Below are 13,990 nucleotides of genomic sequence, written 5' to 3'. Positions count from 1 at the left end.
TTCTTCCAATAAAAGTGGTTGCCTTGTGATAACATAGTTTAGGGCTCCTGTTGTCTTACGGCTCAAGGCATCTGCAACTACGTTGGCTTTTCCTGGATGATACTGAATGGCAATGTCGTAGTCTTTAAGCAACTCCAACCAACGTCATTGTCTCAAATTCAGCTCCTTCTGTGTAGAGATATACTTCAAGCTCTTATGATCGGTAAAAATCTCACATGATACTCCATATAAGTAATGCCGCTAAATCTTCAAGGCAAAAATTATTGCAGCTAACTCCAGGTCATGTGTAGGGTAGTTCTTTTCGTGAGGCTTTAATTGTCGAGAAGCGTACGCTATGACCTTTTTGCGTTGCATTAACACGCATCCCAATCCTTGCCGGGATGCGTCGCTGTAGATTGCAAATCTTTCGGTTCCTTCTGGCAGTGTAAGAACGGGTGCTGTTGTTAGTCTCCGCTTTAGCTCTTGAAAACTATGTTCACACTTTTCTGACCACACGAAAGGCTCCCCTTTTCGAGTCAACTCTGTTAATGGAGCGGCAATTTTAGAAAAATCTTGAACAAATCTTCGATAATATCCGGCCAAGCCCAAGAAACTACGAACTTCTGTAACTGTAGTTGGTCTTGGCCAACTTACAATTGCTTCCACCTTTTGAGCATCTACCGCAATTCCCTCACCGCTGATGACGTGTCCAAGGAATACCACCTCTTTCAGCCAAAATTCACATTTCTTGAATTTGGCATACAACATTTGGTCTTTCAGCGTTTGGAGAATGATTCGTAAGTGTTCTGCATGTTCTTCTTCATTTTTGGAGTAGATGAGGATATCATCGATAAAGACTATTACAAATTCATCCAGGTATTGCTTAAATACCCGGTTCATCAAGTCCATAAAAGCTGCTGGTGCGTTAGTTACTCCAAAGGGCATGACTAGAAACTCGTAATGTCCATATCGAGTTCGGAACGCCGTCTTCTCTACATCATCTGTTTTCACTTTTAGCTGATGGTACCCCGAACGTAAATCAATCTTCGAGAACACGCGAGCTCCTTGTAATTGATCAAATAGATCATCTATCCTTGGTAAGGGATATTTGTTCTTAAGTGTTTCCTTATTTAGCTCCCTGTAGTCGATACATAGCCTCAGTGTGCCATCCTTCTTTGTAACGAAGAGCCCAGGTGCTCCCCATGGCGATGTACTTGGCCTGATAAACCCTTTGTCCAACAGTTCCTGTAGTTGGATCTTTAACTCCTTAAGCTCGGTTGGAGCCATACGGTATGGGGCCTTTGATATTGGCTGCGTACCTGGTGTGACCTCTATCTTGAACTCAATCTCCCGATCTACTGGAGTCCCTGGCAAGTCATCCGGAAAAACTTTCGGAAACTCTCGGACTATTGGAATATATGCCACCTCCTAGCTTGTTGGGGCTGATATGACGCTACAGAAGAATCCTCGGCATCCTTTCCTTAGCAGTCGTCGAGCATGAGTTGTGGATACTAGGTATGGAGGAGAAGATACTTCGACTCCTACAAATCGGATCTTCTCTCGTTCTGGACTACGGAGCTCGACACATTTGTTAATACAGTCGATTGTGGCGTGGTTGGCAACGAGCCAATCCATACCAAAAATTGCGTCAAAATGATTCATCTTAAGGGGTATCAGATTAGCATGCAAACATATATCGTCAAAATGCACATCGCAGTTTCTATAAACTGTCGTGCAAACTCTACCTTTACTCATTGGCTGTGAGACTAACAAGTCATAACCGAGAGGTTCTGCTATCTTGAACATTTTTGTGGCAAGTCGTGGTGAGATAAATGAGTGCGTTGAACCAGAGTCAATTAAAGCATAGGCGGGTATCGAACAAATTGATACATTACCTGCCACAACTTCTTCGGTGTTTCGTGGGTCTCCTGGCATAAGAGTGAATGCCTTCCCTTGCCTTTGTCTGCCATCATTTCGCTGCCCTGGAGCTGGTTGTCCTTGTCTCTGCCCCATTGTATGTCCCGAGTTTTGCAAGTTGATCATGCCCTGCCTGAGATTTGGGCAATCTTTTTTTAGATGTCCAACTTTGCCACAGTTGAAACATCCACCTGTTGCCCTCATACAAATGCCTGAGTGGGGTTTCCCGCATGTTACACATAATGGCAGGTTGTTGGTTGGTTTCCCAACTTCATCATTCCCAGTATTTTGTTTCTTAAAACTTCCTCCTCCAGATTTCTTCCCGCTATCGAACCTTTGGCGCTTCTGATTCTCCAAAAACCTTTCGGACTCCTCGTTTTCTTCTTCGACTAATAGGGCTCGATCAACAATTTCAGCATAGGTGGGAAGTCTCATCGGGCGTACCACCTTTCGAATTTCAGGCTTCAAGCCATCCTCAAATTTGCGGGCCTTTCGATTTTCCGTTGCTACCATGTGAGGAGCATACTCGGCCAAATTAGTAAATTCGGCTTCATATTCTGACACAGTTGTCTGGCCCTTTTGCTTGAGTTGCTGGAACTCGGTACATTTGGCATCTTGTAGTGACTGCGGAACATACTTTTCTCGAAACACCTCTAAAAATCGAGTCCAGACCATTCTCGGTTCCGCTTCTTCTTTCATTGTCCACCAACGGTGTGCTTCGCCCTCCAATTGGTAACTGGCTAAACCCGCCTTTTGGGTCTCGCTACAACGCATCATCTTGAAAATCTTTTTGATGGATTCTACCGAAGCGTTGGCTCGAGTAGGGTCCATACCACCGGCAAACGTTGGCGGCTTCAATTTCAGAAATTCTCTTATATTCAGCTCCTCTACGGGTGGGACTAGGATGAATCCATTTTGCTGATTGTGATTCGAATTCTCCGCCGACTGTTCTTCGGGTGCTTGGTGTGAAACTCCTCCTATTGATTGGTTTAGCAGAGGTGGAGGGGTTTGTTGTTGTCGCTGATTCTGTAGTACCTCAATGATCAATCGCTCGAGGCGATCTAAACGGGCATTTTCTGTCTCGGGTTGATCAACGTCTGTCATATCTTACTCTGCAATTTATAGCAAAATTTTAGTCCTCATGATTAGTGATAAATAAAAATCAATGCATCCTATAAGTTCAAGAATTCCTCACTAGCACTCTTCGATTACTAGAAAAGAAATCGAATCAGACTTTTGAAACTAGAAACTCTACTTAACCATTACCTATTACTATTGATTAACCTTTGCTCTGATACCAACTCTGTCACGACCCAAATCCAGCGGATTTGAATATCGTGACCGGTCAGTGAGTCGGTCTCACCAAAGGCCTCTATTGACTCTTTATTTTTTTTTAAAAGGAATAACCATAACATTTATGGAAGCCTTCTCTAATAATCAACAATCGCCATTTATTCATTATGCTAAGATTAACATAGGCTACACTCTTCTCTTATTCATTACATAACATAAACTTAATAACATTGTTACTCGGTCCGCTCTTCTAATCCTGATTACCTTTCGTTCTGTCTAACTTGACTTATGGTCAACTACTTTGAATTACTCGCACCTAATTCCTTTCCTCTTCCTTCCTCCTCTTTTCTCTCTCTTCTTTCTTTTCTCTCTTTACTTAGTGGAGTGTGTGGTGTGATGTGTGCGTTGATGTGGAAGGGGTGTTAGCTATTTATACTAATTAGGCTAGGGTATAAACCAAGGATATTCTTTTCTTAATTAACCTTATATAGAATAATTCTAAGGATATTCTTTTATGATAAAATCTAGGGATACCTAGAATATTCTTTCTCCGGATTCTTCTTCTCAAACCTCACAACGTTACATCTCGCGGTCGACTCGTGCCTCAAATTTGACGACGAAATACGTCATTTGGGACAACATAAAAATTTTAATAAGCTTCAAGTCATATTTATTTCCTAAATCCTAACGGTAAATAATTCGCTAAATGTTAACTCCTTACTATTTTATTTTTAACCTTTTTATCATCTTATCTGTATTTTTAAAAGTCGGGTGTTACAATTATGGATTCTGATAAGAATAATTATGGTTACATAATAACAATATTTTTTAATTATGAGTAACTTGTTAATGACCTGTTCAACAGGTAAATTTTAAAGTACAAGTCATAACTAGAATCATAAATATGCATTAGAAAACCAAAAATCGGCATAATGAAAATCACAAATTGTCATAATTTAGACATACGGTATACCCTGTACCATAGCTTTCTCCTTGTCGCTAACAAGCAATTAAGAAGATACGGATTAATAGCAATAGTTTCATACGGTCTTGTACATCTATATTGATTTTAAATGCTAAAATAGAATTACTTCAAATAAATTATTATTAGAAAATAACATAAGATGGTAAGATGAAATTATTGTGCAATAGAATTTTTAAAGGTCAATTCTTAATTTTTCAAAAAATATTGGGATGAGCAAGTGTTATTATTATTCTAATAAAAAATTGAAACACGGATAGAGCGATTGGCCGGACTCATCTGCACCTCGTTGCATCTTGGGGCAACAAGACTAAGGAGGGATACGGTATAACCGACCAATTGTTCATTGGCAACGCATTGCTGGCATGGTTGTCTTGCACTATTGTTGAGCTATTGTCCTCTTTCCTCTCTCGTTTTTTCTATATGGTGATTTTATTGGATAAAATCCAACGTTATCAAATATCAGTACCCTCTTCTGAAAAATATATAAAAATAGTGGTGGTTAGTAATTTTTCTCTTGTTTTTGTCCATTTGGTAATGTGTAGGGCTGCTACACGAACCAAGCTACTCGAATTTGAGCTTGCATTCAATCGTTCGAAATTTGTTCAAGATTAGTTTGTTATTATAAAGAAACCAAGCTTGAACATTTTTCTGACGCTCGTTGAGATTTTAAACCAAGCTTGAACAAACTATTATTACTTGGCTCGTTTTGGCTTATTATATATAAAAAGATTCAAACTACTCGAGATTGGTTCGTGTTTAACTTGATTAAAACTCTTTTGAGATCGGCTCATTGCATAAATAAGTTAAGCTCAAACATTATTTTTTAAACTCGTTTAAGTTTTCAAACCAATCTTGCTACCTCCTTAACTCGCTTGTGTCGTTTATCACCCCTAGTAATGTGTGAACTTAAAGGACTGACGGTTTCATACAGGAGAAGGGTGATAGTGAAGGGTGGGACAGGCCCTCTCCGGATTTCACTCGGACAGAGGATCTGATCTCATTTCTTTGATGGAGTCATTTACTACGCTCAAATTGGTTTGTACTTGTACCAGTTTCACGTGGTGGGGCATGTCTGTTACTGTTTTACCAATGGGGTACTCCTATAATTTCCAAGGCCATGTTTAACCCTGGTTTGGGTAAAAAAATATTTGAACTGGTTTGAGTAAATTTATGATAGTGATTGAGCTAGTTTAGTTGGTCAGAACTCTTGCATTTAATTATGGGATCAGTAGTTTGAATTTTTCCACCTGTGTATGAGTGTGCTTTTCTGTGTATTTGTTGGATTATTTTTCCTCCTAAGGCCATCCACAGTGGCATAATCAAAAGCAAATTATTTTTAAAGTTAACAATATTGGGGTAAAATATGGCTCACAATGGTATAATCAAACTTAACAACATTCTTAGAAATAATCAAATTTTGGGCTTTGGATAACCAAAACTAGCAACCTTTTTCAATAATCAAAATTTGTGAATCTCACACCACATAAGTTAACTGGTTCTAAAATTTATATACACACGTGTTTCAAATGGTATTTTCTTCACCTGCTCTGTATCTCATTTTCTTCAGCCACAAACTCTTTCTTTTTCTTTCCCTCCAAAAGTGAAGCTCATATCTTTCAATCATTTACAATTCAACTCATTGTCGCCGATTAAGGTATTTCACTTTTTTTTTCCGTTTTTATTTTATTCTTTTTCGTTCCTCTCCTTGTGGTTGAGTATATGAAGAACCTTGCATTCATTTACAAATTCAAGAACACATCTGTTTTTTTTTTTTTTTTGAGTACATGATTTTTTTTCCAAATTCATAATATGAGGGAAGGAAGTCACCAATTTTTTCTCCAAAATTAAGGGAGAAAATCGATATCTTTTTGCTAAAAAAAAAACGTAATGAAGGAAAGTGATCAATGGTGGAAAACATTTGTCGCCGCATTAAGGTATTTCACTTTTTTTTTTTTCGTTTTTATTTTATTCTTTTTTCGTTCTTCTTCCTGTGGTTGAGTGCATAAATAACCTTACATTTTTTTACAAATTCAAGAACACTTTTTTTTTTTGAGTACATGATTTTTTTTCCAAATTCATAATATTAGGGAAAGAAGTCACCAATTTTTTTCCCAAATTAAAGGAGAAAATCGATATATTTTTGCCAAAAAAAAGTGTAATGGAGGGAAGTGATCAATGGTGGAAAACACAAGGGGAGAGAGAGTGAAATTGTAGTGTATCCCTTATTTTAGTTATGGACTAGAAGTGACCATTGTGGACCTCAACATTGTTAAGCTTAGCAACCTCTTAAATGGATAATCAAAAACTGATGTGTCAACTTTTGGTTATCCATTTTTGATTATGCCACTGTGGATGGCCTAACGAGACTAGTAATTGGATTTTTAGCTTATAGTGATTGTGAAATTGTTTGAGATTATTCCTCCCCCTCCCCCTGTAATAAGACTAGTAGCTGAGTTCGGCTTACAACGTTTGTTTCAAGTTCCATGTAATTTTTATACTTGTATTCTCCTATATGTTGAAAAAAAGTCCAACTTGTTTTTGCTTAAAAGTGATTATTTTTCAAAATATTTGGGTAAAAGTAATTTTTTTTTTATATTTTCAATTCATCTCGTTGAGACGAATCAATAATTCACAAAAATTTGGCGTGATATTAACAAACGCGAAAATAATTGAAATAAGGACAAAACGTCCACTTTTTCCAAAAGTGCAAAAAGTGTTGGTACAAGTTTTTTTTTTTTTCCTCCTGCCAGCTATTTCGTTTTTGCCATACATTTGCCGGTGTAATATGTAGTGTAACGACTATCCTCTGCCTAGTACAATATTGTCCGCCACGTGCAACACATTGTCCCATACCATATGTCCACATGGCCAACGCACGGATTTGTTTGTCATTAGTTGCCCCAACATTAGTTGCCCCAAGAAAAAGCCTTGTACAATAGGAGGGTTCTTGGTCTCATATATATAGACCACAACTCTACTTTCACCGAGCAATGTGAGACATCGTACGGTTGTCTTTTTCGATTGATATTTAAAAATGATGTACTCTCTGCACCCCCATTTTATGGTTGCTTTTAGGAATTCCAACTTATGTATCAAATAAGAGTATCCATCATCATTGCGCTTATCATATTTTTATATTTTCTTTTTACCCTTCAAGTCAAAATAGGTAGGAGTATAAACCTTTTCGGAACATTTATCTATCTATACTACTATATATAAAGGGAGGAAGAAGTGATTTTAGAGTTTTTTACATTGTAGAGTTAAAATTTTTTTTATCCATTTATCCTACAATGTGCTTTGCTACAGAAAAGCACACTCATACACAGATAGACGGCTCGGATGCTACACTACAATGTGCTTTACGGGGACTGCACTAGGAGAAGTAAAGCTGCAAACGAATCAAGCTGCTTGCGAACAGTTCGTGGCTCGGCTCACTCGTATAGATATCGAGCCAAACTGGAGCTTAAATTTTAGACTCATTTACTAAACGAGTGAAATCCAATGCTCAACTCGCAAAAGCTCCGCTCGTTTATACAGGTTGGTTAAGTAAATTAAACACAATTTCCAAAAGAAAGCGCAAACAGGGCAATTTCTTTTTGAGGCAACAAAAAAATGCCATAAGGGATGAGGAGGGAGGGACTCAAAATTTTTTGCGGTCAACAAAAGCTTATCATCTCTCACTGTTTGTGCAAATGTAGATGATCGACACGATGGCGATGGCGTCTACTGCTGTGCGAAAGGGTTCCACTTTAAGCTAATTCTAGGTATTCTATTGCTACAGAGCTCTGTTTACGCTAATTATTTACATCCATTATGCTCAGTTTATGTGAATTCTAGGGTTTGTACACTTGACTGGGTTGACAAACTATTGGGGCCGTTCTTAACTGCAGCGCACTCGTGTTCTTATGAACAAGTCTGGGAATTGCGTAATCTTTAAGTGATTTGGGTAATAAATTGAGTAAAAGCTTCAACCAGTCCAGTGGGAAATTCTGGTCTAAGCATACAAGTTATTAAAGGGTTATTTATGGCTGATGAAGTGGTAAATTTGTACCGAAGAACTATTACGAAATTTAAGCTTAAGGGAAGGGACACGCTTTTTCCTTGGCTTAAATTTCGAAGGTTTTTACTCAAACTTAAGATTGTGTCATGAATTGAGTAAGCCCTATAGATTCCCATTCTTGTTTTAGTTATCTGATGTATATTGTTAGTTATCTGATGTATGCTTGTTAAAATCCAGTATTCTAAATGGCGTTTGGCGGTAGTTGGGCGGAGACCCACCTCCAAGTGCCGAGCCGCCTAGGCGACGTCAAGCAATTCGGCGGTTTTTGTTTTTTTTACAAACCATAATCAATGTTCCAACTTTCAACTTCCAAGCGAGAGAGAGGAGAGGCAGACGAGAGAGCAGAGCAGAGCAGAGAGACCAAAGAGACGCCATAACAGAGAGAAAATAGAGACGCGAGAGAGAGAGAAGAGAGATGAGAGGGAGAGAGGCGAGAGAGAGAGGTGAGAGAGAGACATACTGGCGAAGTCAGGCGACGTGACAGAGAGAGGAGTTCGGCAAAGTCAGGCCTGGAGTTGGAGTTAGGGCTTCGATCGTGGAGGCCGATTGGAATTGATGTGGACTAATGTGTAATTATTGTAGTGTATATATATACTAGGGTTTGCTCGTGCCTTTCAACTTCCAAGTGAGAGAGAGGAGAGGCAGACGAAAGAGAGACCAAAGAGAAGCCATAACAGAGAGAGAGAGAGAGAGAGAGAGAGAGAGACGAGAGACGAGAAGGAGAGAGGCGAGAGAGAGACATAGAGGCGAAGTCAGGCGATGTGACGGAGAGAGGAGTTCGGCGAAGTCAGGCCTGGAGTTGGAGTTAGGGCTTTGATCGTGGAGGCCGATTGGAATTGATGTGGACTAATGTGTAATTATTGTAGTGTATATATATACTAGGGTTTGCCTATGCCTGAAGGCATGGCGCAACGCATTTTGAACACAACTAAAATGAATTACGAAACTATTGATCACCCCCGCCAACGAAACTAATTTATGCGGGAATATATATATTTTTTAAAATTAGGTTCAAACAGAAATTACAACACCGTCGTTTCTTTGGGATGTCCTTTATGCAAAGAAATTACCGAAACTCAGATTTTGGGATGTCCTTTATGCACTGTTTGTCGCGAATCACAACACCTTTGTTTCTTTCTTGAAGTAACTAAATCTAAGCACGAAGACATTTGATAGGTTGGAACTTTTATATCGAGCACGTGGATATTAAACATTAGAAAAGGGCGAAGGAAGCTCATACAACACTCTCTCAAGTTTCATCCACTTGGTCATCATGACAAAAGACATTCAATTGAGCACCTTGTAACATTGGTAAATTTAGGGCGCCACTGTCCCAGAGCCACAAACCACCAATCAGTTCTCAGCAACGAAACAGAAACCCAATTTGAAAAGTTTTGAACCTGTAAGGTGTTATTACAAATATTCTCCTTTGCAATGAAAATGAAACCCAATAATGTTATCTTCATTATGTCAACTGCTCAGGTTGCCTTTTTTTGTTTCTTTCTTTCTAGGTTCCTATTGCTGCTCAATTTCTCTTACTCCCAAATGTAACATTATTAGCTAGTTTAATGTGCCATTTCATATTGTCTCTTTTGTTTGATTAGATATTTTGTGTTGTATTTTGCTTGTCAGTTTATTTGCAGACTCTAAACTCTTGTTTTATTTGTTCAGTTGGCCGGTTTTAAAAATCAACGCAGTGGCAGCTCCCAACTATTTTGATTTCTGTTTATACCCCTATGTATGGTTTTCTTACCAGTAGGCAGAAGTGAGCACGCTTGATTTGTACTTGGTCGAGAGTTCCTTCATCAGGCATCTCTCTTGTATATGCCTTATTGCCATGGCAGAAAAAACAGCACCCCACAACCAGCAGCAGCTCCATGTATTCTTCTTTCCCTTCATGTCTCCAGGCCATCAAATTCCCATGCTAGATATGGCAAGGCTAGTCGCCACACGCGGCGTAAAAACCACCATAGTCACCACCCCATGCAACTTCTCCCGCTTCCAATCCATCATTGACCGCGACAGACAAAGTGGTAATGTTGACATTAACGTTCACATCCTCAAATTCCCCTCTGACATGGCTGGCTTGCCTCAAAATTGTGAGAACCTTGACTCCCTACCATCCAGACTCTTGTCGAACAGTTTCAGCAGAGCCGTGATGATGCTCCAACCGCAGGGTGATGATCTTGTTCATCAATACCAACCAGATGCAATCATATCAGATCTAAACATCCCGTGGACGGCCCAAATTGCCAAAAAGTACGATATCCCGCGAATAGTCTTCCACGGGACTTGTTGTTTTTCTCTTTGTGTTACGGACAGTGTCAGTAAATACAAGCCATATGAGGGAGTAAGTAATGATTGGATGCCTTTCTTGGTCCCGGGATTGCCGGACCGGGTACACATTACAATGTCTCAGATGCCTGGACGTTTCTTTCGCAACTTGGGTCTGCAAGAATTTTTCATCCAATTCGTTGAAGCTGAACGTAACACCTATGGAGTTGTGGCCAATTCTGTCTATGAGATTGAACCAGAGTACGTAGAACACTTTAAGAAGATAAGTGGTAAGAAGATATGGACGGTTGGACCGGTCTCACTATGTAATGAGAAGGATGTGGACATGGCCGAGAGAGGTAACAAAGCTTCCATTGATAAGGACCACTGCCTTGCATGGCTGGATTCAAAAGAACCAAACTCAGTGATCTATATTTCTTTTGGGAGTCTCTGTGCTTTTGCTGAGTCGCAGCTTGTTGAGATTGGTTTGGGCCTTGAAGCTTCAAATTGTTCTTTCATATGGGTTATCAAGGATGGTTTTGGTGATGGGCTTGCTATTCAGGATTTGGAGGAGAGAGTAAAGGGCCGTGGCCTTGTCATTAGGGGTTGGGCCCCACAGCTACTGATCCTTAACCACCTGGCGGTGGGTGGGTTCATGACTCACTGTGGTTGGAACTCGGTGTTGGAAGCACTGAGTTCTGGTGTACCAATGATAACGTGGCCGCTCTTTGGGGAGCAGTTCTATAATGCAAATTTCCTTTTGAGGCAGTTGAAAATTGGTTTCGGGATTGGTGTCGACACTGGGTTGAAGTGGGGAGAGGAGGAGCAGGCTGGAGCCTTGGTGAAGAGAAACCGTGTGGCGGCAGTTGTGTCTCGATTGATGGGTGGTAGTGAATTGGTGAAAGAGATGAGGGAGCGGGTGAGCAGAATCAGTAAACTGGCTAGGTTGGCTATGAGTGAAGGCGGATCTTCTTATGGGAATTTTGATCTTCTGATTGAGGATCTTTTAGCTCTAAAGAAGGAGAGGTTGGCAAAGGGAGAATAGATGAGTTGAGAATCAACTTGTATTTTCAGTATTCTCATATGTAGATATTCTCCTACACGTCCTTAGAGATGCTAACAATAGAGTGTTGTACCATCCTCTATAGCTATTAATTAGAAATAATTTTTGCAGCCACACTTGTACAATTGGAAGTCATTTTGATGGGTGTTTTGTTTCATAGTAAACGTCGTAATTCAACCTTATTATTTTGTATATAAATCTATGTCATTATATGTTCGTATATCATTACTTACTTATGACCAAGAAAATATGTCAAAACTTGAGTTCAAACGATGTAATGGTGTCAAGTCCTCTAATAATACCATTTGCATTGGTAGGTTAACAAATATTTGTGCAGGTGAAGATAGCCCTGTATCATATCATACTTAATAATTTCAGGATATGGTTTATACTTTATATAAAGTGTTTTGATGTTTTCTTATCTTATACTTTCTAAGTATGTATGGATGGGTCGACCTGTAGGTAATAGGTTGTAACTTGTGGCCATATCCCTCCCTTTATGATCCCTTAAAATTCTAGATGTATTGCCTCATCCCTCATTGTTGATGGTTCGCAAATCTCTGTTCGTTGTTTCAATTCAAGTTTTCTGCTAAAAACTAGCCATCTTTTTCTTATGACTATATCTATTGATTGTGATATAGAGAGAGTCCTAATTATAACAACTTGACACAGTGAGAGTTTTGTATAGTCAATTTCTGCTGCTACTTTGAGACACGAGGGAAGATAATTACAATGACCTCTTTAGTGATCTCTTCTCGTCGCCTAGAGAATGTCCTTCAATAACCAGTTATTCATACCAGCAAGCATGTCTTGGAGAAAGGAACGAAAATGTGTATGCTGAAAGTTCAAAACATTGCTTGGATGACAACATTTCAGTCAGTAGTAGAGATACATCAACGGGCTCCGTAAACGTCCATACAGGTGGAATGTTATGTGTATCTGCGCCGTGGAATGAATGCGGATCTGGAGTTTTTCCAAAAGTTTCTCCATTGGCACCCAGAAAAAGAAGAAAAAGAACTTGTCATGTTGTAGATACCTCTCCCTTGAAGTTCTCTTTCTTTGTTCTACTCTTCTAGTATTATACGGAGTAATAATCATGACGGCATGTCAACAATCTCAGAAGGGTAGGGCAAACAAGGCAGGAAAAATGGTCCAATCCTGAATCACATATTCAAGGTAGTTTGACATAAAAAACTTGGTTGCATGGCATGGGCGTTGAGGGATGATCTTCGAAAGGAGAATTTCTAATATTCCAGAGGCTCAGAGTGAAAGGGTATGGTTTTTGTTGATGCTGAAGTCTATATTTTTCACTATGTTGGGAGTATCTTTTCTGGAACACATTTTTATGGCATACACACTTGTGAAAGAACTCCCGCAACTAATGGAGACAGTTATTGAAGAGAATCCACTTTCTTTTCAATTCTTTGGTTGTAACTAGAATAACCTTATTTTCATCTTATCCAAATAAAGTATTGTGGAAATTAGAGCATTTTTCACACTGTAAAGTCCTTTTGAATGCAATACAAAGAAAAGGGGGAAAAAAAAAGCCGGATCCCACCTTAAAACTTTTATACTCTTTCTTTCGCATAAGCACTATGAAAATATAGAGGAAAAAAAAAAGGAGTGGAGCTTTTTTTTTTAAAAAAATTATGATTTCATGAGATCAAGAAATCAAAAATTACCCTACAAATTGTCAGAATAACACAAAAAATTAAAGCGAAGAGCAGACCCATACACTCCAATCAAAGATTCAAACAAAACAGTCTCAAATGATAGAAATATTCGAACACAACAAAATCACAATCCGCCCTACAACCAACATTCAATCCAATTACTATCATTTCAAAAGTTAGCTACATATTTCTTTTTTCTTATATTTCAAATGGCGGGCGGTGGAATTCTGCTACACTGGGGGCCAACCAGGGGTGAAATTTACCAAGCGATGGGGGGTGGTGGTGGTTGAGGGGCGGGGGATTATCAAGGCCTTCTGTCTATTCCGACGATTTGGAAAAAAGTTGCAAGAGTATTATTCTACCCGACTACCATCTCATGGAGGCGGACATGGCATCCGGGCTTGGATTTTTCGGAGCCTCGGTGCTCAGTGTGAGGGCGAGGGTGATGAGAATGGTAACATCAAGGCTAGGTGCGGACGATGATGAAGATGTTGCTACCACTACCATCATCCTGCCTTCCGTTTACTTGAAGAAGGCACTACAGCTTGCCAAAACCATCCCAGAGGGCGACCGCCCCAAACATCCTGCCTTCCGTTTACTTGAAGAAGGCACTGCAGCTTGCCAAAACCATCCCAGAGGGCGGCCGCCCCAAACACCTCACATGCAAAGAACTCATGAACTGGGCTCCCAAGAAAAATGAAACATATGTTTCATATGTTGGTGTAAACTATGTTTCATTTTTTTCG

At 39.5% G+C, this 13,990-nt stretch overlaps 1 protein-coding gene across 1 annotated transcript; it reads left to right on the top strand.

The window, feature by feature from the left end:
* The first annotated feature begins 7,748 nt into the window (after positions 1–7,748).
* On the top strand, positions 7,749–11,796 carry LOC131321012 (scopoletin glucosyltransferase-like). Its single transcript, XM_058351989.1, has 2 exons — positions 7,749–7,938; positions 9,906–11,796. Exon 2 carries the CDS (start codon positions 10,072–10,074, stop codon positions 11,551–11,553), a length of 1,482 nt encoding a protein of 493 aa, XP_058207972.1. The 5' UTR covers positions 7,749–7,938; positions 9,906–10,071; the 3' UTR covers positions 11,554–11,796.
* Positions 11,797–13,990: the final 2,194 nt, after the last annotated feature.

This window comes from Rhododendron vialii, chromosome 3a (genome assembly GCF_030253575.1).
Source record: "Rhododendron vialii isolate Sample 1 chromosome 3a, ASM3025357v1".
Taxonomy (NCBI): Eukaryota; Viridiplantae; Streptophyta; class Magnoliopsida; order Ericales; family Ericaceae; genus Rhododendron; species Rhododendron vialii.
This window is presented reverse-complemented; position numbering and strand designations above follow the sequence as displayed.

What these genes read in the sequence shown, in the direction of transcription:
- LOC131321012 (XM_058351989.1), top strand. Translation starts at nt 10,072, where the DNA reads ATGGCAGAAAAAACAGCACCCCACAACCAGCAGCAGCTCCATGTATTC.